General features: G+C 40.2%; 1 protein-coding gene and 1 long non-coding RNA gene across 3 annotated transcripts; both read left to right on the top strand.

Annotated features, from left to right (window-relative positions):
• The first annotated feature begins 267 nt into the window (after nt 1-267).
• LOC145450965 (4-galactosyl-N-acetylglucosaminide 3-alpha-L-fucosyltransferase 9-like) lies at nt 268-27,335 on the top strand. 2 transcript variants are annotated; one of them, XM_080329461.1, is made up of 7 exons: nt 268-505; nt 1,949-2,219; nt 8,723-8,827; nt 8,884-8,957; nt 10,691-10,807; nt 18,229-18,744; nt 24,995-27,335. In XM_080329461.1, exons 2-7 carry the CDS (start codon nt 1,959-1,961, stop codon nt 25,236-25,238), a joined length of 1,317 nt encoding a protein of 438 aa, XP_080185587.1. In that variant the 5' UTR covers nt 268-505; nt 1,949-1,958; the 3' UTR covers nt 25,239-27,335. The 2 variants fall into 2 exon arrangements, with proteins under 2 accessions (XP_080185587.1, XP_080185586.1); XM_080329460.1 differs by having other exon boundaries at nt 268-543.
• Nucleotides 21,129-21,846, top strand: LOC145450818 (uncharacterized). The gene is made up of 3 exons (XR_013918592.1): nt 21,129-21,531; nt 21,602-21,667; nt 21,726-21,846. It is a non-coding gene; the product is annotated as an uncharacterized LOC145450818 (long non-coding RNA).
• Nucleotides 27,336-27,409: the final 74 nt, after the last annotated feature.

Below are 27,409 nucleotides of genomic sequence, written 5' to 3'. Positions count from 1 at the left end.
AATAACTTTCAGTTGCGAGGATCGTATAATTTCAGTACTCGAAAAAATCGTCTTTTACTACTCGACTCGAATTATTAAAATTAATACTCGATTCAGATTCGAGTACTCGAATCATTATGCACAGCCCTAGTAATAATGACAAGTACATGGTACTGCCATTAGCGACTCTGTGTACTTGTCATTATTACGTCACAACGACTAAATTATTTCTATATTTCGAACTTGGTTAACCCCATTTACTGGCGGTGGCGGTCACTCCTGTCCTGAAGAGGGCCAGTCGAAGAGCTTCGAGTGGAATAAATTTGTTTCAAATTTTGCTCCCGACTCCTTTCGAAGAATATTTTTGGCATTGCACTTGTTCGCAGGGTCAGAGATATCCAACGTAAGGAGCCACATCCACAAGTTCTGTATTCAGCTCTGCAACATGACAAGAAGACGAGATGGTCATTGAATTACTCATACACTGCAGTCGATGACATTTTTAGTCAGGAAGTATACAAAATAGGTGAGGAATCGGCAACCCCATATAGACCCATGCATAATGTGAGTCGATTGGTTTGTAGATCTTAGTGTATCACCGGCATTCCGAAAACAGATCGGCTGCTGCCAAAGATTGACCTAAGAAACTCTGTCGTAAAGGTTTACAGGAGAAGTGCAACCATATGATATATTTCAACAATAACCGCGAGAATCGACCGTGAAATCGATTGTTATACATGCTACAAATATTTTGCGCCACAATCCTTCGAGTCAGCAAGATTCTCGCGGCTCACCACCCTGTCGCGATCTATGTAATCCAATGGTGCGGACACATTTAAACGAAGGCTATGCTACAAAATTTATTTCGTTTTAATAATCTATTACGTAACTCCAAAATTAATGAAGTATGGAAAGCTGCAATAAATGGTTAAATTTAGGGTTACCATATTTTGGAAATCTGAAAAGAGGAACCTTTTTAAAAATTTTCAGACTTGCAATAGCGGAGGTAAATCCGGAAAAAATGGTCAATTTTTCCCACGTCGTGGTTGGTTGACTAAAAAAAAGGTATTTCGGATGAGCTCAGCTCCCGAAATAGCCGCCGGAGCGTTACTTCACTTCAGTGCTGATTTACTGTATCTCAGTCGAATTTGGCCCTATATTTAACCAAAATTCTCAAAAAAGAGGACATCTGGGCGTCCTTCACAGACACTTTCAAAAAAGTCAAAAAGAGGACGTATGGTAACCCTATTAAATTGTATGATATGCTGTTATAATACAGTGCGCGGTTTGTAGGCCTATAAAGTAGGCTAGCACATTGTCTTATGAATAGGGCTGGGCAAAATGATTCGAGTACTCGAATCTGAATCGAGTAGTAATTTTAATGATTCGAGTCGAGTAGTAAAAGACGATTTTTTTCGAGTACTGAAATTATACGGTCCTCACACCTGAAAGTTAATTTACTGACGAGAATTATAGTTTTGATACTATTTTTCACCGAGGAAGCCGTGAAACCTTGATTGTCCGTGTTTGAGCATACCTGGCACAGTTTAAAGCTACGAACGTGACTGGAAATAACACATTTCCGAAGTCATTATCATCCAACAAAATTGTTAAGAAGTGCAATGAAATCGGTATGGTCGAAAAATACCAAAGTATCTTCAATGTGATGGAGAACAGGCATTACGCTCTTTGTGGAGGCATAAAAGGTTCCTATTTGGACTTTGACATAGTACATCCTGTTGTGACGTCATAATGAGTGATACTCGATTACTCGACTCGACTCGAAGCATATTACGTGATTCAGAATCGAATCACTCAGGTACTCGATTTTGCCCAGCCCTACTTATGAATGTTCAAGGCGCATTTGTGCATTAGCATGTTGTATTCAAGGTAAGCCTAAATCTTATGAATGATTATAACTATACAGTATACTTTGCGCTTTCTAACAGTTTACCTTGATTTGTTTCAGGAAATTAAACATGAGAATGGTACACGTGAAATCTCGAGCAATAGTCTTTGGGCTTTTGATATTTGTGATCGCAATCTCCAACTATGCCAGAATTCGTACCACGTTGAAACGCTTGAAGAATCTAATAGTTCCAATAAATCACGCTAAACTAACCCTGTTCTACAACCGTAAACCCCGGGCCCATCCTGTTTGGAAATACCGGCGCATCGCAAATGAAAAGGATTTGCAGACCAAGCTGGAGAAACGTCTTGAATTAGCATCTGACAAGAAGGTTGGTCTATTTTCCACGTTCCAGTTCTATACCGACATACAAATTTGCCTGAGCGTAAACACGTTAAGTAGGGTTACCATATTTTTGGAATTGGGAAAGGAGGGCACTTTTATCAATTCATAAAAGTTAGTTTACCGAAATGGAAAACAGCTGGTTTTGAAATACGTACTAGAAATCTTGCTATGTTGACTAAAAAGAAAAAGGTCATCATTTTGACGCAATAATCAATAATAATCGTCAGATTATATTCTCATATGAACAAGACACGCACAATGTACAATGCGATGCAATGAACAGATAAGTGGATGCCGAACGACCAGTCGTGGTTGCAGTTGCGGTCTCTTAAACCGGCATCCATTTCGACCGAGTGCCCGATCAATCCCTTTTTATATGTTAGTCTCTATTCCGAGCGTATCTTTCTTGCTCTTTCCATTCTTTGTGAGTGCGACTCCCGAATTGCTCACTTTTTACGATATTTCTATGGTTCTGACTAAAATAATTGGTCATCTCTCTACTCTGACTATACTCCCGAATGACCTGCTCGAACGTCAGCATTACTTTTTCGTGTCATTTATGCCGATTTTCAGTCTGTCTATTATAGTCCTCTTTTAAGAAGATTTGTCCTCTTTTTTGAATTTTTTGAAAGTGTTCTGGAGGAACGCCCAAATGTCCTTTTTTTAAAGATTTTGTCCTCTTTTTTGAGAATTTTGGTTGAATATAGGGTAAAATTCGGCTGAGATATATTAAACCAATACTGTAGTAACACTTCGGCGTCTATTTCGGGAGCTGAGCCGAAAAGTTGAATTTTTTTGAAAGACAAATGTGTGTATTTCTGGAACCGAGTCGGAAAACTGACCTTTTTTTAGTCAACCAACCACAAAGCAGTGTTGGGATGACTCGAGTCATGACTTGACTCGAGTCAGACTCGAGTCACCTTTTTCGTATGACTTGACTTGACTCGAGTCACTTTGCTAAAATGACTTGACTTGACTTGACTCGACGTATCAAAAATGTGGATTGACTCGTGACTCGGAGCAAAATTCACGAGTCAATTTCAAGTCATCAAGTTATCGGTGTCGATAAAAATCACTGTATCTTGCACATCTTCGGATTGTTCGCGAAGCGTTACTGGAACCCGTGACAGCAACCAATCATTTAATGATAGTACATTTTACTGAGCCTTCATTGTTCTCTCACAAATAAATTGACCACAACCGAAGTGATGACTCCTAAACCATTGGCGCATAATCGAATTGTATCATATCAATATGTGTAAATGGGTAATGTATTGCATCTTATCAATTAGTTTTTATCTATTCTCTATTTTAGCTGGCAGTTCTACGTATATGTGGGCGATACGGCGCCTTGTTTTGTTTGTTTATTTAAGTCTGTATTCGTTCATCGCTTCAGAATCAATGACCACTCAATCTGTAATTCAGACAGCTAGAAAAATGCAATGACGTAATCATGCTTCATACTTCGAAAACGCAACTTGACTTGAATTGTGACTTGACTCGTGACTTGACTTGACTTGACTCGACTTGACTCGAGTCACCTCCGAAAATCGAGTGACTTGACTTGACTCGAGTCAGCTTCGAAAATCGATTGACTTGACTTGACTCGAGTCAAAATGTGCAATGACTCGAGATGACTCGTGACTCGAAGGTAGTGACTTGATCCCAACACTGCCACAAAGTCGGGAAATATTTACCACTTTCTACGGATTGTATTCCAGAACTGTAAGACCTAAAATATATATAAAAAAAAAGTGTCCTCGTTTCACATTTCCAAAATATGGTAACCCTACTATAACTGTAAAAGCTGAAAATGAAGACGAATTGCCAAAAAGGAGGACCTTTTGGCGTGCTCGGAGGACATACGATTTCCTGAAAAAAGGACGTCAAATCCTCATAGAGGAGAACATATGCCAACCCTAACGGTAAGGCTAATTTAGTTCTTCACACAGAAGGGCAGAGATAGCGCCACTCTATAACGAGCGTGCAGCTAACGTACGACAACTATAGCTCAGACAATCGGCGATGAGTAGCATATACCGTGCAAATTGTAAACCAAAAACATGAAGATTGTCACTTCTGTAAATGAAGAGCGAATCAAATACGGGCTGCCTTGTGAAAATCCTGGGATCGTGGCCTTGGGATGAAGACAGAAAACTCGTGTTTTCGATTGCATCATTATATTGATCTAAAATGCTTTATAAAAAGCTTGCGGGACCAGTGTTACGCGTTCTAATTCGGATATGATCGTACATTGTTTAAAAAGAAATTTAGTCCTTGCGTGATAGCGAAAAATAGTAATTCCCTGACCGTGATAGAGCCAGGAATTGCCAAGTTTGTGTATCAGTTCCATTACGGTCAATGTCCCTCAAATTTACTACTTCACCTCGGAGTGAAAAGCGCACAAGTACAGCACACCCATACGTCAACGAAAAACAACTACCATATGATCAGGACGGAATACAAAAAACGCATTGCTCTATCGTCTATCAAGTATTCCGGACCCCGATTGTGGAACAGCATCTCGCTGGCTATCCGACAGTCGTCGAGCATGTCCGCATTCAAGTCGAAATACAAGCAATTTCTTCTAAATCAATACTAGCCAGCCTTCAGGATTATCGAACAACGACCTAAAATCGACCTCGCCTTCCGCCACATGCCATCTCATTTTGTCGCTTGCGTCTTATATTATCTGCAGCACCGTAACTGCCGCACCCAAACCCCCCAATTGGGGGGGGGGCCCGAGCTCGAAGGGGGCCAAAAATTATTTCGTGAATTAGCATAAATCATAGTGTATTTTTTAAAAATTTTTGCAATTTTTAAAAATTTCTGCAATTTTTTAAAATTTTTTCGCGCTGGGCGCGAATTCAAGTAGCCTTTTATCTATATTATTGGGTATTGGGCCATTACCGCGCCACCGCCCACCAAGATATACAATCAAGTTTTAGGCCATATAACATGAGACTCCAAGAAGTGTGCCAGAACGACCGGCAGCGAGAAAAGCTTGGCCGAAAAGGTCTATGCCCTTATGCAGACCGAAGACTTCGTTATATATTGTGGTGATCTGCAATTAGGCAATAATTACTTTCATCTGATTAGTTACGTTGTACAGTACAGTGTCGCCTTATCGTTGCCGTGTCATTCTATTCTCTTCTGTTCTGCTGTCAGTTGTGTTCTATGTTGCTTAAAGCCACATTGGTTACCTTTGCTTTATTAAAGCTTCAGTTAGTTATTCAACGCAATAGTCAGTTTACGACAATTTAAGCAACATAGAACACAACTGACAGCAGAACAGAAGAGAATAGAATGACACGGCAACGATAAGGCGACACTGTACTGTACAACGTAACTAATCAGATGAAAGTAATTATTGCCTAATTGCAGATCACCACACACTATGCCAAATGGTTGCCCAACTTCTCCGACAAAATCCGTCCTTTGTATTCAGTCGAAAAATTTCCGCTTTCCGAAAATGCATCTATCGCATTTAACGATTTAAAACAAGAGTTAGTTGACGCGTCTCTTGGTAGAATCAACGTAGACTTCAAAGGGCCTTTGAAATCTAACAAATCCCCTTTCATGTTCGTTGTCATAGACGAATATAGTCGTTTTCCGTTCGCCTTTCCATGTCGCAACACTTCCGCGCTAACCGGCGTTTCGTGTTTGTCGACACTATTCGCTGTTTTTGGACTTCCGGGATACGTTCACAGTGACCGAGGCACCGCTTTCGTGTCCAAGGAAGTCAAGGATTATTTACATTCTCGCGGGGTTGCAACTAGCTTCACTACGCCTTACCACCCAACAGGAAATTCGCAGTGCGAACGCCTCAATCAAACATTATGGCGAACTATCAAACTCATTTTGAAATCAACCGGAGTCTCAGAATCATGTTGGGCTGACGCCCTTCCTCATGCGTTACATTCAGTTCGATCGCTACTTTGCACGTCAACTAATTCAACACCGCATGACCGATTCTTTTCCTTTCCAAGAAAAAGTATGGTGGGGAATAGCGTGCCATCCTGGCTATTGACACCGGGGCCAGTTTTCTTACGCAAATTCGTCAGAAACAAGGGCGACGAACTATGTTCTGAGGTCGAACTTCTTGAAGCCAACCCGACTTACGTACGTGTTCGTTTTCCTAATGGCCGCGAGTCCAACGTCTCACTCAACGATTTGGCTCGTTTTCCTACTGGAGAAGAAACACCGTCGACTAATCCTGAAACGAAACAAACTGAACCTTGTTCTGTTGATATCGATGGCCACGAGCCAAGTCGCTGAGTGAGACGTTGGACTCGCGGCCGTTAGGAAAACGAACACGTGCGTAAGTCGGGTTGGCTGAAGTCGAACTATCATCCGCAGAAACTCGCAGTCGACTCAACGCAATGAGCAAAACAATCAAACCTGATCGGAAGTGCTTTTTTTGCGGTCAGACATAGCCTACGTTTGGACGATTCTATATTTTTTGATATAACAGACTGGAAGTCACGAAATAACATCACGTAACGAAGTCATATCAACGGGTCCGCCCGCCCGAAGATGTTTAATCATTATTTACGGGCCCTCCCGTTTTCAAGACACTTCACTCAGCTCTGCCGGTAAATCTAATTACGTGAGTAGAGAGGACAATAAATTGATAGCATAATATATATGCAATCGCCGATCTGATTGACCGATTTTATCATAAATTATCGAAAATTTTCGCGCTTAGCGCTGGCTCACAATACAGTACAGCTAATTTCGTGACAAACGCGAACAACGTGATGGGGGTTCGTTTTATCACCCTATGGGAGCCCGAGACCCACGTTTTTTTGGGGCCTGACGATGTGCTGTTTCGTTCCTACCAACGGGTATACGCCCGAAGATGTTTAAATTATTATTGAGTGGTCCTACCTTTTCAAACACACGTCACTCAGCTCTACCGGCAAATCTGATTACGTGAGCAGAGAGAAGATAAAAATTGATAACAATATATGCAATTCCCGATCATACTGACCGATGAAATCATGAATTATAGAATTTTTCCGCGCTTCGCGCGCTTAGGCGACAAAAGCTGATTCTGTGATACACTAAACAAAGTCCCAATGAATATGATGAATAGCGATGAAAGTGTATCGACGGAGGGGGGTCTGGGGGGCGAAGCCCCCTAGAAGTTCGGTCTATAACCCTATGGGGGGCCCAAGACCAAAGTTTTTTGGGGGGGCTGACGAAGTGCTGTTACGGCCCTGATTATCTGCATTACTTTTCATTCAGTGTGCAACTGCGCATGCCTCTTCTTTACTTCGCCTCTAGGCCAAGATGGGAGTCTGATCTTAAAGACTATACTCCAAGTTGTTTCGACACCTTCCTGTCTTTTCATTGTATCGCAGACTATACGAAGACACACTATAAACTAATTTGAATCCAAGCTTAGCTTGAAAACTGCACCAGCAGTGTTATCGCCGAATGGCGAAATACAAAGTGATGACTTTCGAGACCCTGTGGATATTGACCCTGTGGATATTACACGATCGAACATATAAAATGCAAGTGTTAGTCAGTGCGTCATCGGGCATGGTATGCGACTTTTTCGATCACCTGTAAGATGCGAATATTTCCTTGTAGTTAGGAAATAGTTTAGCAAGTTTCGAGACGTAAGAATGTCCTGATAATTTATCAGCGCCTCAGCGATGCTTCTATTTTGGCCTGGGCATCGTTTTCACTGCAGTTGCGATGAAGGTACACGAATGTTAAATGTAAACTACTAGAGCTCATATAAAGTTTAACATAAAAAGGATCAGGAATGATTTTATTCGTCGTTGGAAGTAATCTGCCATGTACATACCTTTACACAAATACACGAACTCTTCTCCGGTCTGATGCTATATATTGATGGATCATAGTATGTGTCGAGGATGCGTATGTAAAACTGGTCGTTAAGTCTAGACTCTAGACCAGTGATTCCCAACCGCGGCCCTGAGGCCATGTGAACAGTGACAGGATGAAAATTGATAACAATATATGCAATTACCGATCATATTGACCGATTCAGTTAAGAAGTAAAGAAATGTCTCGCGCTTCGGGCGTTTACGCGAGAAAAGCTGATTCACTCAATGGACACCCAATGCAGCGGTAAACAGTGTACAGTTTTGAAATCTCGCCAGGGCAATAAAATGACTCCGAAATAGCCATCAAAGGTCGATTGTTCTGAACGATGAGAGCGCGGCAACCCAATGACCATATAACAATCGCTAATGGCGTCGAGCGATTGATCGGAAAAATGCCAATTTTCATATTTTGATGACTATTTGGGTCCGTTTCATTGCCCTAGTATTCGTGCGGCCCCAACCGAACTCTGAAATTTTAAATTTGGCCCTCACACCGAAAAAGGTTGTGAACCACTGCTATAGACTTATCCAAATCGTGTGGTCTGTGCGCCATATTCCATAGCAAATGCATACATAGGTCCTCCTAGTCGCCAATGACTTAGCTACTGCATGCATGATTTTACAGTTCATCATATACTGGGCGCCTGGTCCGTTTGTATTCAAATCTCCACACAACAGACCAGACAGGGCACAATGCGGTAACTGTGAAATTACATACGACAGGACGCTGGTAGGTAACGATATTTCTATTTCATGAATCGATAATGTATAAAGCGTATTATTCAGATGAGCGATGGACGAACGGCGGCGATATTATACCATTTCGATGCCGTCAGATCATGGGATATGCCGAAGTGGAGGTACCATCTATGAACTATACTTCGGTCTATAAACACCTCGCACTTACTGTTAGACTTACCTGCCCAATAACAAAGCATATCTCTACTTTTTGGATTAGGCTACTCATAAGAGTGGGCTGCTTATAGTATATGCTTATTAGGGCTCTTCAAAAATGACTTTTTTTCTCAAATCGTACTGCCTACTTGATAAAATTGTTAGGTTACCTAATTTAAGCCTACACACAAAATTTGGTTCAATTCCAGCCAGTAACCGCTTTGCTACAGGAGAAGTAGGTTTCTATTTATTATATAAAAATAAATGTTAAAAAATTTGAAAATCTTCTGTTCACCCCATGAAAGTGTTAGGCTGTCTATAGAAACGATGCTCACCAAATTTGGTTCAATTCCAACCAGTGGAAACGGAGTAATTGCCGTCGAACAATTTTGAATTTGAATAAAATAGTATTTACGGTGACCGATTCTTTGTTTATTTATTATAGTTGTGCTCACCGTAAATACTATTTTATTCAAATCGAAATTAATCCATTAATTATTCAATGATCACCCACCGTCAATGCTATTTTCTAATCCAAAAATTTCAACTGCAATAACTTCGCTTCTACCAGCAGGAATTGAGCAAAAATTGTTATGCATCGGTATTTTAGACAACCTACCAATTTCACGGGGTTTGCAGTAAAAGTTGATTTTTCAAAATATTTTTATATTAAATTCAAAATTTTCAAACGTTATAGTTTCACATCTACTAGTTAGAATTGAGCCAAATTTCATGTGCAACGTTGTTTTAGCCAAAGTAACATTTTTATCAAATAGCCGCGAAAATTAAAAAAAAATTTGAACAGCCGTTATGTACATTCACAACTTATTGAATTGGTAATATTGTTTATAGACTACTTTTACGTCTACTTCAACTGATTTTGTTAAACTGCTTCATACATTTTAGACTTTATCAAGCAGAAAATAGCATTTGGATAGATTTGCATCCCTTTTATGGGGGAAATTAGTGTTTTGAAAGATATCACCTAAAGTTGTCTACAATGTTGTTTACAAATATTTCTGTTTAGATTTCTCCGACTTTTCTTTTTGTCATGCCTTGAAAATCGATACTTCTGTTTATAAGTAGAAATTTACGGGACTGAGCGTCTGCGTGTAATCCTGTAATTTAGTGTCAGCAATTGCCGGGTTGTAACCAAGTCACAAGTCAATCTCACTTTATAGTTTTGACTCGAGTCAAGTCGAGTCACTTTCAATTCACCACCGAGTCAAGTCCGAGTCCACGTCCTTGTGTTGACAGTTTAGTTCCGAGTTAATGTCATATGAAATCCTCTTTTTAAAACTCTGTTCGGTGATATCGAATGCTTCGCGTACTCATTTTCTCACTTTTAACAGTTTCTGGTAGAATTTTCAAGTACCAGTACTGAAAGACGAAAAAATAATAGTGTAATAACTTTACTATTCTTCGAAATTACAATGAAATACCTATCTTGGTAGACCTAGTCTCGAGTCATATGACTTGGTGCGAGTCATGCGCAATGACTCGAGTACAAGTCGAGTCAATACACAAATTGACTCGAGTCGAGTCGAGTCATCTTAAATTTTAAGAAAATGACCCGAGTCAAGTCGAGTCACCAAAAAATCGCGACTCGAGTCTGACTCGAGTCATTACAACCCTGGCAGTTACCACTTTGACCATCTATCTCTATGTCATTTGAAATGAAATTACTTCTATGCTTCAGGAATCCGAATCACTTGCATGTCTTCTGGTCAATGGAGTCAGCTGGAAACATGAAGAATTTGGGTTATACATTTGCAACAGAAGATAAATTTGGAATGAATGCAACGATGTCTTTCCGGTGAGGCTTTAATATGCATTGCAGACGAAATCCGATTCGGATGGTGATTGGAAAAAGTAAAATTTTGTCCGTGCTTCGGGTATCTAAATGTCACATTCGATGTCACCTAGGCTACATATAGCCGTAGCGGTTGGAGACGCAGCAATATCACCAATGAGAGGACTGGTGCGCTGGAAGCGTTTAAAATATTATCGTAAATCGATACATTATTAGACTATTAGAGTAATTCGAAGCATAATTTCAATCAACCCAAAATCACATCTTTACGCCCCATAGGGCATATTCTTCCTGTAATATGGCGTGTAACAACCATCCCCAGAAGTATACAATATACGGACATGGGGTGATCACTTCATGAATGTAATCGATTGCGATTACGAGTAATTCTGAATCCCGCGATTACGATTACGATTACAATTACATCAAATACGTAAGTACTTGACTACGATAACGGTTACATGGGAGAAATAGGCTAATTACGATTTCTCACGATTACATTTATTTTCCTTTTTAGAATTTATGTTTAAACATGTATTGGAAGACAATATAACGATTGTGGTGAAGGGCCTCATGAGGGAACAACTTTCTTTCTAAATGAGACATCCTGACATCATTTGCTGTTTACGTCATAATATATCCATTGCTCAACTTCATAGCTGATGATTTATCGCACACAACGATTTACGTTCTTGTCAATGCAGTAACCAAAACTCCCAATAGGTTTGGGAGAAAGCTCGACGGCGACACAAAGTTATTTCGTAAATTAGTAAATAAACTAGGGTCTTTTCGAGATTTATAATTTATAATTTACAGAAATAGGCATTTCGGTGCCGACCATTACCGTGCCACGACACACCAAGAGATATGCAGTTTCGTTCAACATGTGACTACACGAAGTGTTCTACCAAATAAATACCTTGGCGGAAAATTTGTGTATGTATACATCGTCCATAACCGCGCTGGATGGGCGTGATCTTGTCTTGCTCCTAATCAGACCCCACAATATAAACGCCAACCGGAGCACCCACAGAGTAATATGATTTTCCCCATGAAGAAATAGCAATTTGTGTGTGTGACTCACGAAGTATTTCATATAGTTTTCTGCTACGTTAGGCTGCAACGTTTGGGTGACTCCAATATCTTTTTACAATATAGCACACAAGAGGTCACGAATTGGGCCCGCCTGAAGATGTTGTAATTTAAAATTGATTGCCCTAAATTTACGAAAGCAACACTTCCCACAGCTCGATCGATATATCTGACCATAGGGCTGATAGAGGATCAAAAATGACTAGTAATACATACAATTACCATTATAATTTTTAAATTCAATCGTGACCTTGAAATATTTTTCGCGTTGGGCGCGATTTTAAAGCACATACACTGCGAATCCACATCCCCCCGAAACGTGTCTTCCAGTCGCGGAAAAAGCCCAGTCGTGGGGGGGGGGTCTGGGGGACTCACCTGACAGAAGTTTGATTGACCGCCCTTTAGGGCCCGTGACCAACTTTTCGGGTACGAAGTGCTGTTTCGGTCCTGATTCTAGCTGTAACTCAAGCTAGCATGGTAAGCTAATGGCGATATCGTGTCAGATTCAGATATTAAGTAAGGAATCGCGAAATAACGATTGGTGCCCGTTTCAAGTAGGGCCTACCCTTACGAGAATAAGAAAGCGAATATAAAGTTCTGTTGGCAATACGGACATCGCAGCCGCTGACTTTTAGTGCTTCGAAGTGGAAACTGTCATGTTCAATTTGACCAGTATAAATTTTCAAATCTTTGTCCGGTGTGTGTAAATAAGCCTACTGTTCTTCAAGCGGTAATGGTCAAACTGCGTTTTACTAAGCATATGGTTACCATGTTTTGGAAATCCGAAATGAGAACACTTTTTGAAAATTTTCAGTCTTGCAATACCGGAAGTAAATATGGTAAATGTTACCCATTTCGCGGTCGGTTGACTAAAAAAAAGTCGGTTTTACAGCTGAGCTTCCGAAATAGCCGCCGGAGCGTTACTTCATTTCCGACTTCACTCGCTCGAATTTTACCCTACGTTCAAACAAAATTCTCAAAAAAGAGGACATTTGGGCATCCTCCAAGGACACTTTCAAAAAAGTAAAAAAAGATGAAGTGACGAGCAAAGCCAATACTTGTGGCATAATAATGGGCAGTGGCATTTGAAAACCCGACGTTTCTGTCATCAATAACTTGATATAGCCTAATATCGTATTGTTCAAGAATGTTCATTGTTCAGTTCTTGTACAAATAAGAAGTAATCGTTCTTTCACAAAGAAATCGATTAGATATGTGAAATAGTCGATTACGATTACTTTTTTGCGGATGTAATCAATTGCGATTACGATTACCTGAAAATGATGTAATCGTCGTCATCGGTTACGATTGCTAATCGCGACTACCCCATGTCTGCAACTATGTTTGTTTACTATAAAGCGAAGCGAATGTGCAGTTGATGACGATATAGTCTTAATTGTCGCGATTTCATGATTCATTTCATCAATCTTTCCCAATATATACTTGATGAAATCGGCTAGTAAAATGCATTTATAGTCAAATTTTGCATATGTATGGTATATGAGTTAGAAGAGGGTCGTAATCCCTCAGTACAGTTTGCTACATTGAATGGCGATCGTCAATCTACGTCTAGCAGTGATAAAACAACTAATAATATAACTTGTAGAAGTCTAGGTACATGCTTTAATTTTTCGTTTTAATAACTTGAGTATTATTTTAATCCGGATTCAAACGAAATCTGAAGCAGGCTTCTAATCAAGTCACAAGGTTCCGAGTCGCGAGTCGATCTCACTTTGATAGTTTTGCCTTGAGTCATTTTCAATTTACCACCGAGTCAAGTCCGAGTCCACGTTGACGAGCTGAGGGTCGAGTCCGAGTCCTTGTGTTGACTGTTCAGTTTTGAGTTGCTGTTGTTTTATTGGCGCCTATCGCTACAGTCATTTGCTCCCAGTACATAAATTTTATTAATGCCGTTTTTGCTTTTGCTCCTTCAACGTGTTCTTTAGCTGCCATCTTTCGGAGTTCGGCTCTCTCTTCCTCTGGGCTTTTGAAGGCGCTTCAATACAGGGGGATCGGCGATGAGGAGCCCAGATAAACCTCCGACACATAGAAAAATGGTAAATCCGAGACTCGAACCAGCAACCATTGGTGTCATGTCCGCAGTGTTTTCCGAACTGCGCCACCCGCTTCCCGTCAGTTATGAGTTAAAGTCTCGTTAAACCACTTTTGTACAACTCAGTTTGGTGATATCCGATGCTTCGCATTCATATTATACCAATTTTCCTCAGTCTTAACAGTTTATCGTCGCATTTTCAAGTACAATTTACTAATAGACGAAATACCGATAGTGTGGAAACCAGTTCTGTGGAGTCGGTGGATTTTACCACCGACTCCAACTCAGACTCAGACTCCACACATTTTCAATTTACCGACTCCGACTTCTCAGTCTTTAAACGTACCGACTCTGACTCCAACAGTATTACCAATTTACTTCGAAAATTATATGCCACAGTGATGGGTAAATTACTATCATATAACCATTAAACATATGCCAACATATGATTAACGATCGCATGCAAAATTGTTTCATTGTGGCACAGAATTATTCACTATGCAATTAACATTGGAGAATGCCTTTTTTAAATATCATTCCTGTTTTTATTATATTTTATAAGTTTTTATAACGTGTACTCTCTACCCTAATATATATGAATCATTCAACGATGGCATAGATCCAATCCTGTATCATTAAAATGTAGATAAAACAATCGAAGTGTAGATCTTATGTATGAGTGAGCAACTAACACATATATGTAACTCACTAATTTTCTCATTGCACACTATACTGATTACAAGCACACACACACACTAACTACTAGTAAACATTGGTCAGAAACGAAATTTAGTAAGTAGTCAAATAGAATATGTCTATCTACATGCATTTAGACAAGTATTCGAGGACTAGGACATGCAATCTTTCTTAATCATTTGTTCGACCCAAGCAGCTGAGCTACACTACAAATATATCTTTAATTTTATAAAGTGGGAAGTTTGGTTTGGTTATGTTCACATCAATTGAACAATTTTACAAAACCAGACGATGTGTTTACTCTGCCACAGTATCATGGTATAATTCCCAATATTGCATCAATTTGTGACTGCATCGCGAAGATGCATATCGCGATTTTCTCCTCTATGCAACTAAATTGCAAAATGTAAATAATGTCCAATTTTATCAACATCGATTATAATAACAGTGATCGATGGTGCATAAAAATCTTATGCTAGTTAATATTATTAATTCGAAGATAGCTTTGAAAGCAATTGCTTTCATATCAAATAAGTCGGATTTGGAGTCAGGATCATTTTCACCAACTCCGACTCCGACTCCAGCCACTATAGTTTTCACGACCCTGACTCCAAGGCGTGCTAAAAAGAGACTCCAACTTCATTAAGCGAAATATTGCCAAACCCTGACTCCGACTCCACAGCCCTGGTGGTAACTGTACTATTATTCGAAATTACAATGAAATGTCAGTCTTAGCCGTCCGAATCTTGAGTCGTATGACTTGGTCCGCGTCATGCGCAATGACTCGAGTACAAGTCGATTGAATACACAGATGAAATCAAGTTCAGTCGAGTCGAGTCACCAAAAAATCGCGACTCGAGTCGAGTGATGAATGGGATCATGAAAGCCCTGCTTTGAAGTTTGAAATGCGGCTCCGCATGGCCATGGGACCCGACACAAAAAGGTTGGGAATCACTGTCGAAACATGTTTCAACAGGGGCCATATTTTAACTATACCTGGTTCGAAATTCATTTACATTTCAAACCCACTCTAAAAGGTGTATTTGTACGTACATGTATACACGTATACACTAATACAGACATCGCAAAATATAACGAGCTGACAATTGTTTAGATGTAATGCATATCAGAGTTGGATCAATTACAATATTTTAATTCAATTACAATTACAATTACTTCCTTGCATGTTTAAATTACATTACAATTACGATTACTCAATGCTAAAAATATCAAATTACAATTACAATTACAATTACTGTTAAACATGTAATTAATTACAATTATAATTACAATTACCATTACTTTTACACAGGTAATTGATTTAGTAAAAAGGTGTGTTCTTTGACAACCGTAGCGACGTCATTAGCAACAATCTCAAGCTATTCATGTTTCATTCCTGATATGTAGAATACCCTTAAATTAAAAATAACTCGAACGTATTCGAACTATTCCTAATCATGAGTACTGAAAACTACAAGCACAGAAAAATGTTTCAAGCGACTGTTAAGAACCAAAGGTTTGAGCGACTAACAGCGAATAGGCTACAGGACAGTCAATTAAATGTAATCAAACGATTAGGCTACTCAGAGCTGAGTCAGGATAATGAAATGTAATTGGTAAGGCGTCAGCGATAAGGATGATACCGATAAGGTGCGTAAAATTAAAATAAATGCAAAAGGAAAGAACCTCCTGATAACTAAGAATTACAATATTTTGGTTCACATTTACATTTTCACTTGCTCGGAAACTGTTGGATTGCATTTGATGAACATTAGGGTGCGAAAAGTTTCTGGCCCAAGTAAATTTGGCCGAGATTGGAGGTAAGATTGGGATAACATCTCTACAAATGCGTGATCAAGTTTGATGAAGCCTCAATTAGTTGGAAACTTGAATTTTTTTTTGATATTGTTGCAACAAGCCTCGGTACTGGTCAGAGATTAAAAGACTTTGACCGTGGTGTAGGAAATGGTTCAGCACAGGTTTCCGAAGAGTTTATTTGCTGTTCAACCATTTTAGAAATATTAAAATTTAGTTTAGCCCACTGGTTCTCTAACTTTTTTAGACACGCCCCCTTTATGACAATGAATATTTCGTGCCCCCTTTATCGTCATATCACACAATGAAACCAGAAAGTTAGCAATCCTTACATATAGTTTGATGGTATGGAAGGTTATGAATGACTGTTGGTGAGAGAATTCTCCAATACGAAATTCAGACTATACACCGAGCAATAACCATAAAACGGAGGTGAATCGGGCCAAGCGCGAAAAATATTTCAGTTCACTGGAGCGTCGCGCTCCGTTCAGATGCTTTCACGCCGCCCAGAGGGGCACGCCCCAAGTTTGAGAATCACTGGTTTAGCCTATATTGTAATTCACAAAGTTTTCTGTTGCTACTGAAGTATGGGAAACAGTTTAGCGTGACTGAAATATCTAGTTATAACGCAGCACGCATAGAACACCGATGTAAATAGGCTAATTATTACATGCGGTGACTGTTTACTATAGTGTTGAGATGACTCGAGTCATGACTTGACTCGAGTCACTTTGCTAAAATGACTTGACTTGACTTTACTCGGCGTATCAGAAATGTGGATTGACTCGTGACTCGGAGCAAAATTCACAAGTCAATTTCAAGTCATCAAGTAATCGGTGTCGATAAAAATCACTGTATCTTACATATGATCGGATTGTTCGCGAAACGCTGGTGTAACCCGTGAGAGCGACCAATCATTCAATGATGTTTCATTGGCATTGAATTCGCAAATACTTTATATAGTCCTCAACCATTGGCGCAGGCTCGAATTGTATCATATCAATTTGCAAAAGGATAATGTATTGCACCTTATCAATTCATTTCTCTATTCTCTATTTTGGCTGGTAACTATAAACTGAGGCTGTGCAATTACCTACGTAGTTTATTAGTTCTACTTATACGTGAGCGATATAGCGCCTCACTTGCGTGTATATTTAACTCTATATTCGTTCATCGGTTCAAAATCAATGACAAATCAATCTGTATTTCAGACAGCTAGCAAAATACAATGGCGTAATCATGACTCATACCTCGAAAAGGCAATTTGACTTGAATTGTGACTTGACTCGTGACTTGACTTGACTTGACTCGACTTGACTCGAGTCACCTCCGAAAATCGACTGACTTGACTTGACTCGAGTCACCTTCGAAAATCAATTGACTTGACTTGACTCGAGTCAAAATGTGCAATGACTCGAATTGACTCGAAGGTAGTGACTTGATCCCAACACTGGTTTGTTAAGGCCCCTCGTCGTCATCCTGGTTCGTACCGAATTTTCACTGGTGCGACGAATAAATGATTGATTAATTGATTATTTTATGTTGTGATTGTCAGGTTTCCATGAAAATGTAATTGAGATTGTAATTGAGCAAAATTTTGAACAAATTACAATTACAATTACACAAAATAGAAATGCTTCAATTACAATTACATGAAAAAATGTAATTAATTACATTCAGCTCAATTACAAATTACAATTGATCCAACTCTGATGCATATAATCTATTCTGCAACGTCCCTCTAACTTCCCTCCAAATTTCTTTGTAGCCTAGATTCCGACTTTCCAACAACCTACGGGGACGGAGGACGACTTTTGGAATCGAAAATGGGAAATAACGACACGATATACAACGAAATCATGAGAAGGAAATCGAAGTTGGCCATCGCCACCATATCAAATTGCAGGATCACTCCCGGAGCTCGAATCCGACTCGCATTGATCAGCGAATTGAAATCCGCCGGACTTGATATCGACACTTTTGGAAGCTGCTTCTCAAATAAGATCTCGTCCGATCAATTGTCGGACTTGATTCCACGTTACAAGTTCTACTTTGCTTACGAAAACTCTTATCACTGTAATTATTACATCACCGAGAAGCTTTTCATACAAGCATTCTTTCACGACATAGTCCCGGTGGTTTGGGGTGCTACGAAAGAGCACTACGAAGCGATAGTCCCGGAGGGCTCATTCATCTACGCAGAGGATTTCGAGTCCCCGAAACATCTGATCGGCTACCTTGAGCACTTGGATCAAAACGACAAGGAATATTTAAAATTTTTCAGGTACGATCAGCTTTATACTCGACAACATATGAGGATACTAACATAGGCTTACCATACGTCCTCTCTTAAGAGGATTTGTCCTCTTTTTTGACTTTTTTGAAAGTGTCCTCTTTTTTGAGATTTTGTCCTCTTTTTTAGGATTTAGAGCAGATTTAGAGCAAATTGCGAGTGATATGCCACATATTAGCACAGACGTGAAGCTCCGACGGGTGAAAAACGGTGATTTTAGCTCTGAGCGAAAAGATGACCTTTTTTTTTTTTTTATTTTTTTAGTCATCCATCTGGCGATGTGGAGTAAAAAACGTTATGTTGAGATCTGAGCGGAAAAGATGACCTTTTTTTTTTTTAGTCATCCACCTGGCAATGTGGGGAGAAAAACGGTATTTTGAGTTCTGAGCGGTAGATGTGACCTTTTTTTTTTTTTTTTTTTTTTTTTTTTAGTTAACCAGTCACAAAGTGGGAAAAATTAACCGGTTTTTGAGAATTCTACTCCGATTTTGAAAGTTGGAAATTTATGAAAAAGTGTCCTCTTTTTAGATTTCCAAAATATGGTAAGCCTAACTAACATCAATGTAACGGTCGCTGCAACGACTTGTTGTATAGGACTTGATTTGAGTCGACGCTACGGCTACAGTTCCTGTTGTACGCACTAAGTCAACTGACTAATGACCGCTCTGAGTACTCTTACAATCCTGATCCAATGAGCTTTCTTTTATAGCACAGACCAGCAAAATATTAGTAACTAGTGGTCAGAAACTTGTAGATTTACCAGGTTCAAATGATACTGCGGTACAATAACAAATAGAAACTATAAATGAGGCGAAATGAAGCCAATTGTCCATCTTACGACTGAAGCGCGAGCGCGCCGACTTGAATGTGCGGGCTCTGAGAACACGTGCCTCGCAGACTGCCTGTGCCGTCACGGTTGTGGTTTCGCGCGCGGCCTATTTATGCTTTCGCGCATGACGAAATTGGGACAGATGTTACAATGAATATTGCGTATGTTATGCTGTCGTTCAATATTCATATCTGTCCGGTCTTCCATGTCGTACTCGATTGCGGTTTTGTCTACTCTGCTACATACTCTATGGTAATGTTTTCAGACTAAGGGTGGGTTTCAAATAGTCGACTTAGGCCCGTCGTCGAGCTTAAGCTACACCCCTCAGGCTGAAGTCGGTTTCAAAACTGTGACTTGAGGGGATTTCCCCTCCAGCGTGCGCTTTGTTAAGACAGATATCCAAGCCAGCTAGGGGGTAGGCTGAAGTCAACAGTGCTGATAACTGTTGTGCTGTTTGTTGAAGGATACTGGCCGTTCTTCTGATGTATAGCTTGGCAAATCAGATTAGATCATTTTATATTGATGTCAGGCAGTTTGGAACAATGTTTATATCACAAACGTGACAAGTTGGTATCATATACCGTTATAGTGGGATTTACAGTGGAATGCTGCAGGGGTCTTCGTATACTGAACGGATTTCAATTCAAATGGATAGCCAGAGCCCTGAGGCACACAGGACACATCAGCACTTCTTCCATAACCGCACCATATAGTATCAAGCAATGTTCCCCATGACCACCATAACCCGCGTTCGCTGGCTCCAATCGATTCGGTTACGAATATGATATGACTATGGTTACGAGACACGGGAAGTGATATTTGGGGTAAGGCGTAAAGGTGTGCCTAGCGTTGGACTTGCAAATCCCGCCCATTTTGGCAAAGAAAGGTCAGCGATAAGAATCCGCTACGGGTAATGATGCTGACCAGTGGTCATGGGGAACATCAGTTAATATAGTGCATGTATCGAAGAAGCCCCAAGATGAGATTTTAGGTTGCGGCAGATCAACAGATCCTTTATTGATAGCCTGCATGCTACGTCAACTCATCATTATAGTTTTCTCGACTGGTTACGTCTTTTAACTTAGGCACGTTGACGTTTTGACAGTTTGGCTTTGCTGTGGTTATAGCCAAAAAGTGAACACACGACGCATCACCAGAAAATGGAAAATATGTATCATGCTCATTTTGTTGAGCCTAATCAATGTTGCACCACTTGCACGCAACTGTGATTGATTGCAGGGTTCCCCTCAATATCCATTTTCGCTCCACCCCTATGAGCATTGTCATAATATGTTTAACTGCTACTTTCTAGAATAGTGCCGACTACATGGAACTTTGATCAATATGTGTCTATTCAACCAGCATTGTATTGATATTCCGTTCACTGCACGCGCACCGAATTTCAGCATACTGGATAAAGATCCAGAAGTTTCGGAAAGAAAAATGACATGACTTTGCATGAAGTTGTTAGTGAATTGCTATAGATGTGAAGCAATGTTCCCTCTAATTTTTGACGAGTCTGTGCGTACACTCAAGACTTCACTACGCAGACCCTCGGAAAACAGTGCGTAACGACTAAAAAAGGGTCATGACTTCAGATTTTCTGTGTGCATAAACCGTGTCAGCACTGCGCATTTGCGCATGTATGCAGCTTAAAGGGGCCATTGATGTGAAGTGATATATGCCAATAATATTCAAAGTGCAGTACATGCTAACGCTTCAGTAATCCAAATGTTTTGAGATATATGTCAATTCAACATTGATTTTCACAGATTTGCTACCCAGTCATAGTATCGACATAGCAGCATAATCAGTCCATGTAAAAATTATTATATAGCTGTGCAATGTGCCACCAGAGTGAGCTGCAGGCTGTGAAACAAATGATAGCACCATTCTTTTGGAACACAGAGAAAATCAAACGAGCAGTGATGTGCCAAGCCATCAAATAGGTATTTATCTATCTATCCGTATATGTGAGTGTGAATGCGCGTACCAATATCCAGTTCCTTCTATATTAAGGTTTTTCTGAAAGCACTTTGCTCGAGCTTTATCCAGTTCCTCGCACCATGATACCAACACTGGGCTGTAAGTATGTCATTTCCATTCATATTTATACCATGCTTGATAAGTTGTTTTGTGATAGATGCTGACCCATCTGATGTGCCAACTTATGGAGTAGCAGTTGGGAGCTGCATCTGCTAGTTGTTTGGGCAACATTTCCAACCAGATCAAGGTAAGTTTGCATTCATTACTAGGCCATCAATTGTATGTTTGTTATCTCATTATTATTGCTGTTAATTATTATCTCAGTATTATTGCTATTAATTATTATCTCATTATTATTGCTATTAACATTCGTATAGTTTGCTGATGGCGCTGATGCTATGTATTACAATAGACTATTGAGTTTTGTATGGATAGCAACAGTATAAAATTTTAAAAATTCGTTCGAAATTTATCAGTTATATCTCTACCAACAGCTCACCAAAGTCCAGGCCCGAAGTCAACTATGAAGCAGCGAAGATTTGAAAATCAGTGATAAAGCAGAAGAGAATGAAACAAGTTGAGCATGGTCTCAACGTTAATAATTATAGAAGATGCTGAACAACATTAATTTGACGCTAGCCGAATCTAGAGTCAAAACATGTCTTTTGTACATTTGATTCAATTTTGTTCAGCCGTTCATGTTCGCCTGCTCCAGTTTTCCAAGCCCCTTGCAATAACTGTTATCTTGTGTCCAAATTTATGAACTTGAACTTACTTAAAGCCATAATGCACATTTTAACGTGTCACAAGAAATAAAGAACGAGTATGTTTTGGAATGTAATCAAATATATTGCAAAAATCTCTAGATCATGTGTTGTCGTGCAGATTTCTCTGTAGGAGTCGATACTGTGAGAGTGCGGTCAACGCTTCCAGTTGCAGTATGTCATCAAATTCAGCTCCATCTGCCTTGTCAGCATTGCTATGATTGTGAAGGCAGAAGCAGGCTATTGTCATATCGATATCGAGGTTCTTCCTTGAATATAGCCAATGCGCGAGATATTTTCTTCAACACAAAGCACTGCTCTCTGCCAGAGGGTAACGATATGCATGAAAACAATAGTGACTTTTTTCGGTCAAAGTTCTTGGGCATAATAGTGGCGTGAGTAATAAGTCCTCAGTAGATACTCAGCATCTCCAAGAGCATAATCTTCATCAATTAATATGCCAAAATGCTGGGCAGTTGTGTCTTCAAAAATCGGTATCACAGCCGCACTATTTCTTCGAATACTTTGCGATAACGTGCTGATCATTTGCCAGATACTTCCTCGGGGTTCCGTTCTGATCATCCGTCCGTAAATTTCAACAACTCAAGCAATTCCGTATTCCTTCACTGCATCGCTACCATACGACGGTTGCCAGTAAACTCGCCCCAAAGTAAATTCGGCCCGTCGAATTCGGCCCTCGGTCACTTTGGCCGTCGGTGAATTCGGCCCTCGGTAAATTCGGCCCTCGGTAAATTCGGCCCTCGGTAAATTCGGCCAGGGCCAGAGTAACAATAACAGTTACAATACCATTACCTAACCTGAATCCTAACCCTAATCCTAACCTAACTCTAATCCTAACCTAACCCTAATCCTAACCTAACCCTAATCCTAACCTAACCCTAATCCTAACCCTAATCTTAACCTAACCCTAATCCTAACCTAACCCTAATCCTAACCTAACCCTAATCCTAACCTAACCTAACCCTAATCCTAACCCTAACCTAACCCTAATCCTAACCCTAAACCTAACCCCTAACCTCCAAATCACTTGATAATATTATAATTATGTAATATAATACACATTATTAGTTATTAGTAGGTTTAGGGTTAGGATTAGCGTTAGGGTTAGGATTAGGTTAGGGTTAGGTTAGGTTAGGTTAGGTTAGGATTAGGGTTAGGTTAGGATTCGGTTTAGGATTAGGGTTAGGTTAGGATTAGGGTTAGGGTTAGGTTAGGTTAGGATTAGGGTTAGGTTAGAATTAGGGTTAGGATTAGTGTTAGGGTTCAGGTTAGATAATATTATAATTATGTAATATAATACACATTATTAGTTCGTAATACAATTTCACACAATGTTCTCCGAGGGCCGAATATACCGATTGAAGTCGGCTGTCGGTAAATTCGGCCCCATAAACATCGGCATAAATATATACATATATGTATTTATACGCATACCCTGTTCTCCAAATCACTTGATAATAATATAATTATGAAATTAATTCACATTAATAGTTGGTAATACATTTTTATAGAAAATTCTCCGAGGGCAGAATTGACCGAGTAACCAGTGAATTGACCGGTGAATTCGGCCGTCGGTAAATTCGGTCCCCGTGAATATCCGCGCTATCTCCCGTGATTACGCGATCTACGCATACCCTGACATCCAAATCACTTAATAATAGTATAATTATGTAATTAATTCATGTTAACGGTTGGTAATACATTTTAATACAATATTCTCGGTGGGCCGAATTTACTGATGTAATGGCCGAATTTGCCTGGGCCGAATTTACTTCGGGGCGAGTTTACTGGCAACCCCATACGACATCAGCAAGCAACTCAAAACAATAACAACTGGCCTCGGTTCCGTGTTGAACTCGCTACAGCGACGAAGTAGACAGTAATTACTCGCAACTAACGGACTTGGCCGAGCGCGGCGCCAAATTGACATTTGAAACCGAATTAAGACCGCCGACGTCTGGCGTCTTGAGCAAGTCAATCACTGGCCTTAAGCCAGGTCTAAATTAAGACAACTTTTTGAAACCCACCCTAACTTCCAAATATTTTATTATTGTTGACACCAAACTACTTTCTCCTTACGCTTTGACTTTGTGAAGTAGAAAGTTTGATTGGTTTGCATCATTTTTGGGAGTGGAATTATCATTGCGGTGTGAAAAAAAGCCGTGTAGTAGATTGACTATCGACAAAGCGTTAGTAATTAGCTTTCTCGTGGAAATATCGTCGGTATCAGATTGCCTGTGATTACTATACATTATAATATATTTACGAAGGATTCTCGACATCGACATCCGCTGGAGGAGGGATGGTGGCTTTGGGGACACTCGATTTTATATTAATTTGTACGTGCCTCATTATGGAGATCAGTGACCATTCGGGAATATACCTCGGTATTAAGCAGTTTTAGATGAAAAAAATTCACCAGTGCATGATAGTTACTTTACTTTACTTACTGTACCAACTTAATCGTCATTTACATCGCCTAGGCCCGGGGGTGTCTGATTTCGAAGACTACTGCAAGTCGTTTCATCACCTTCCTGTCTTTTCGTTGTAACGCAGTCTTGTGGTATTTTGAATGTATGAAAATACTTAATAAACTGAACTGAGATATACCTAATATATTGAGTTTATGTTTCAAATTCAGATGGCGTACAATGAAGCTAGATGCAGCACCGCAGTACCATCGACAGTTCGGGTTCTGTGCGCTTTGTCGGGCCTTACATGGCATCAATGTCGATGATCGATTCAACCCGAGGCAAAGCCGATCTTCCTTACCGCTGTTTTCAGACGGCGTCGCACGGAGGACTGTTCCATCTTTACGACACTATCTGTACGACGACGACAATCAGGAGTGCTTCGATATATTGGACAAATTGGCTTATCTATGACAGTATCCCTTGGGCGACCCTTCGCAACCTCCTGTATAGCGCGTATAACTAAGTATACAGTCTATCGAGTAAATTTTTTTTGATGCAAGACACAATCGATGAAATAGCGTTTCTTGTAGCAGATGGTAAACTATATGGATGCAGGATATGGTTTGAACAGCATCGCGTTTCTAGGGAGACACCATGCGAAATGAATGCTCAATCGGTTGCGCAACATGCCATACGCTTGCGGTTTGCGCTGCTTCTCAAATGATCCCAGACGACATGGTTGCGTCACAATACCAAAGTCCGTTACAATGCAATATTCGAGGCAGATGTCGGGGATTCCAGGGCTACGAGCAGATTAAAATTTACATTTTCGCAATCAGTACCGCGGTGGCTTCCGGTTAATACCCATTTTATCAAATTTCTCGCTGTGTAAGCCAGTCAAAAATTACCGTCAAATTACCAGTACCCAAATGGAAAGTGTGACATAGACCAATTTCACTAAGCCGTAAGATTTGCTTGTGTCCACACCATAGGCGCCGACTTTTATTTTTGCATGGGGTGGCGGCAGGCGCGTAGCCCGGGGGTGTCGAAACCCTCTCCTTTGAAACGCAAAACCCCGTCCTTTCGAAATTACCAGTCCGATGCTAATATTCAGTTGCGATTCAACATGTCGTATTATCAGTGTTACGCACGGCCGCGACCAATTAACGAGATTCGTCTGTGCACGCGACGCGATCTCCCGCTGAGATCATTGCGAAATTAGGTTATTGATTGCCGAACGCTCGGCATTCATTGCTGGACTGAGCAGTAACATGGCTCGACAATTCTGGAACACGAAAGACAGACTAGAAGTATGATTACAAACGCCTGCGACCAATCAGTAATTATCTCTTGCCGCCAACACAATGGGTTTTTACTTAGTATTGAGTAGCTTGCATCGCTACAATTGGTTGCTGATTAAAACATCGATTTAGACTGCATTGCTGCATTTCCCGATTTACGTTCGCAAATCATAATTGGATTAATATTATGGGCACTGAAATAAATTCCAACTACCAGGCACACACAATAAACACTGTTCAACTTTGTGATCAGAGAATATTTATGACAAAAATGGTTAACAAAATATTTTAAACGCGGCTTGCGGCCCTCATCGATGCAAATATTGCATTTTAATTTGTAGAAGGTGAACGACTGAACGTATATTTGGTCGTCAAATCGAGGTAGAAGATAGTGTTTCTCAGAGCGCGTGATAAAAACTACGTTTCTAGCAATGAGGTCGAATTTTGACATTTCACAACGATCGTTAGTTTGTTGAAATCAGTATCAGTACGCTGTGCGAAATACATTGTAGTGAACAATTTTATCGGACTGCACAATCGGCCGGCAAGGTTGCGCTGATACCGAAATTGTAGACATGCCGCAAACCCGCAATATTTACAATTATAGATTGCGCGAGTCATACCTTAATACCCAGATTCGGCAATGGCATAGAGCACAATTTGTTCGGACGTGGGCATAAGTTTTAATCAAAAAGATACATAAACACAAACAATATTACACTCAGAGATTGTTACTGTTTGGCGAAAGTGTTTCTGCAGACGGTAGCAGGCCTGCATAAGGACGCGCTAAATCAAATCACCGACGATAGTGCACATGAGATATCGACGACCCATTTCGCATACAAATGTTTCTCGCTAATTTGCAGTACGCAGCATCGATAATACGAATTGTGAATTGACGTTTCAAAAGGACGGGATTTTTAATTTGAAATGAGAAACTCACCGGCTACGCACGTATAGTGTTTTAATGCCAACAACGCGCTGGTTAATATCAGCCCGGGGCCTACGGCCTACGTAGGTCCCAATCAGTCAGTCGAATTTGATCGTGAAATGGTGTGACTTAATTATCAATCTCTCTCTCTATTGCAGCAAGAGCATTATGGGCGCATGCCGCAACCTTATTAATGGGAATACAAATCCCGATGGTTTGAGATTCGATCCGCGATATGGTTGCGCCCGATAGAGGCCGTCCAGCAATGAAGTTTATTGGAACATAGAAGGTTCCCGCTCAAACTAATCGAATAAATTCAGAATTTGCGCCACAGACAATATCTTGTTCCATCAATATTTGACAACGTAATTCAACGCCATGTACTGCACAATGCGCAGGCTTAATAACGA

The sequence above is a fragment of the Botryllus schlosseri genome, chromosome 11, assembly GCF_051294905.1.
Source record: "Botryllus schlosseri isolate E-star chromosome 11, Bs_hap1, whole genome shotgun sequence".
Classification (NCBI taxonomy): Eukaryota; Metazoa; Chordata; class Ascidiacea; order Stolidobranchia; family Styelidae; genus Botryllus; species Botryllus schlosseri.
Note: the sequence above shows the minus strand (reverse complement) of the source record. Positions and strands in the feature narration are given on the sequence as shown.

Excerpts from the sequence above, each read along its gene's own strand:
- LOC145450965 (XM_080329460.1), top strand. Across the intron at positions 8,958-10,690 it reads TGGGATATGCCGAAGTGGAG|GAATCCGAATCACTTGCATG; the intron begins GTACCATCTATG and ends TCTATGCTTCAG. Across the intron at positions 18,745-24,994 it reads GAATATTTAAAATTTTTCAG|ATGGCGTACAATGAAGCTAG; the intron begins GTACGATCAGCT and ends TTTCAAATTCAG.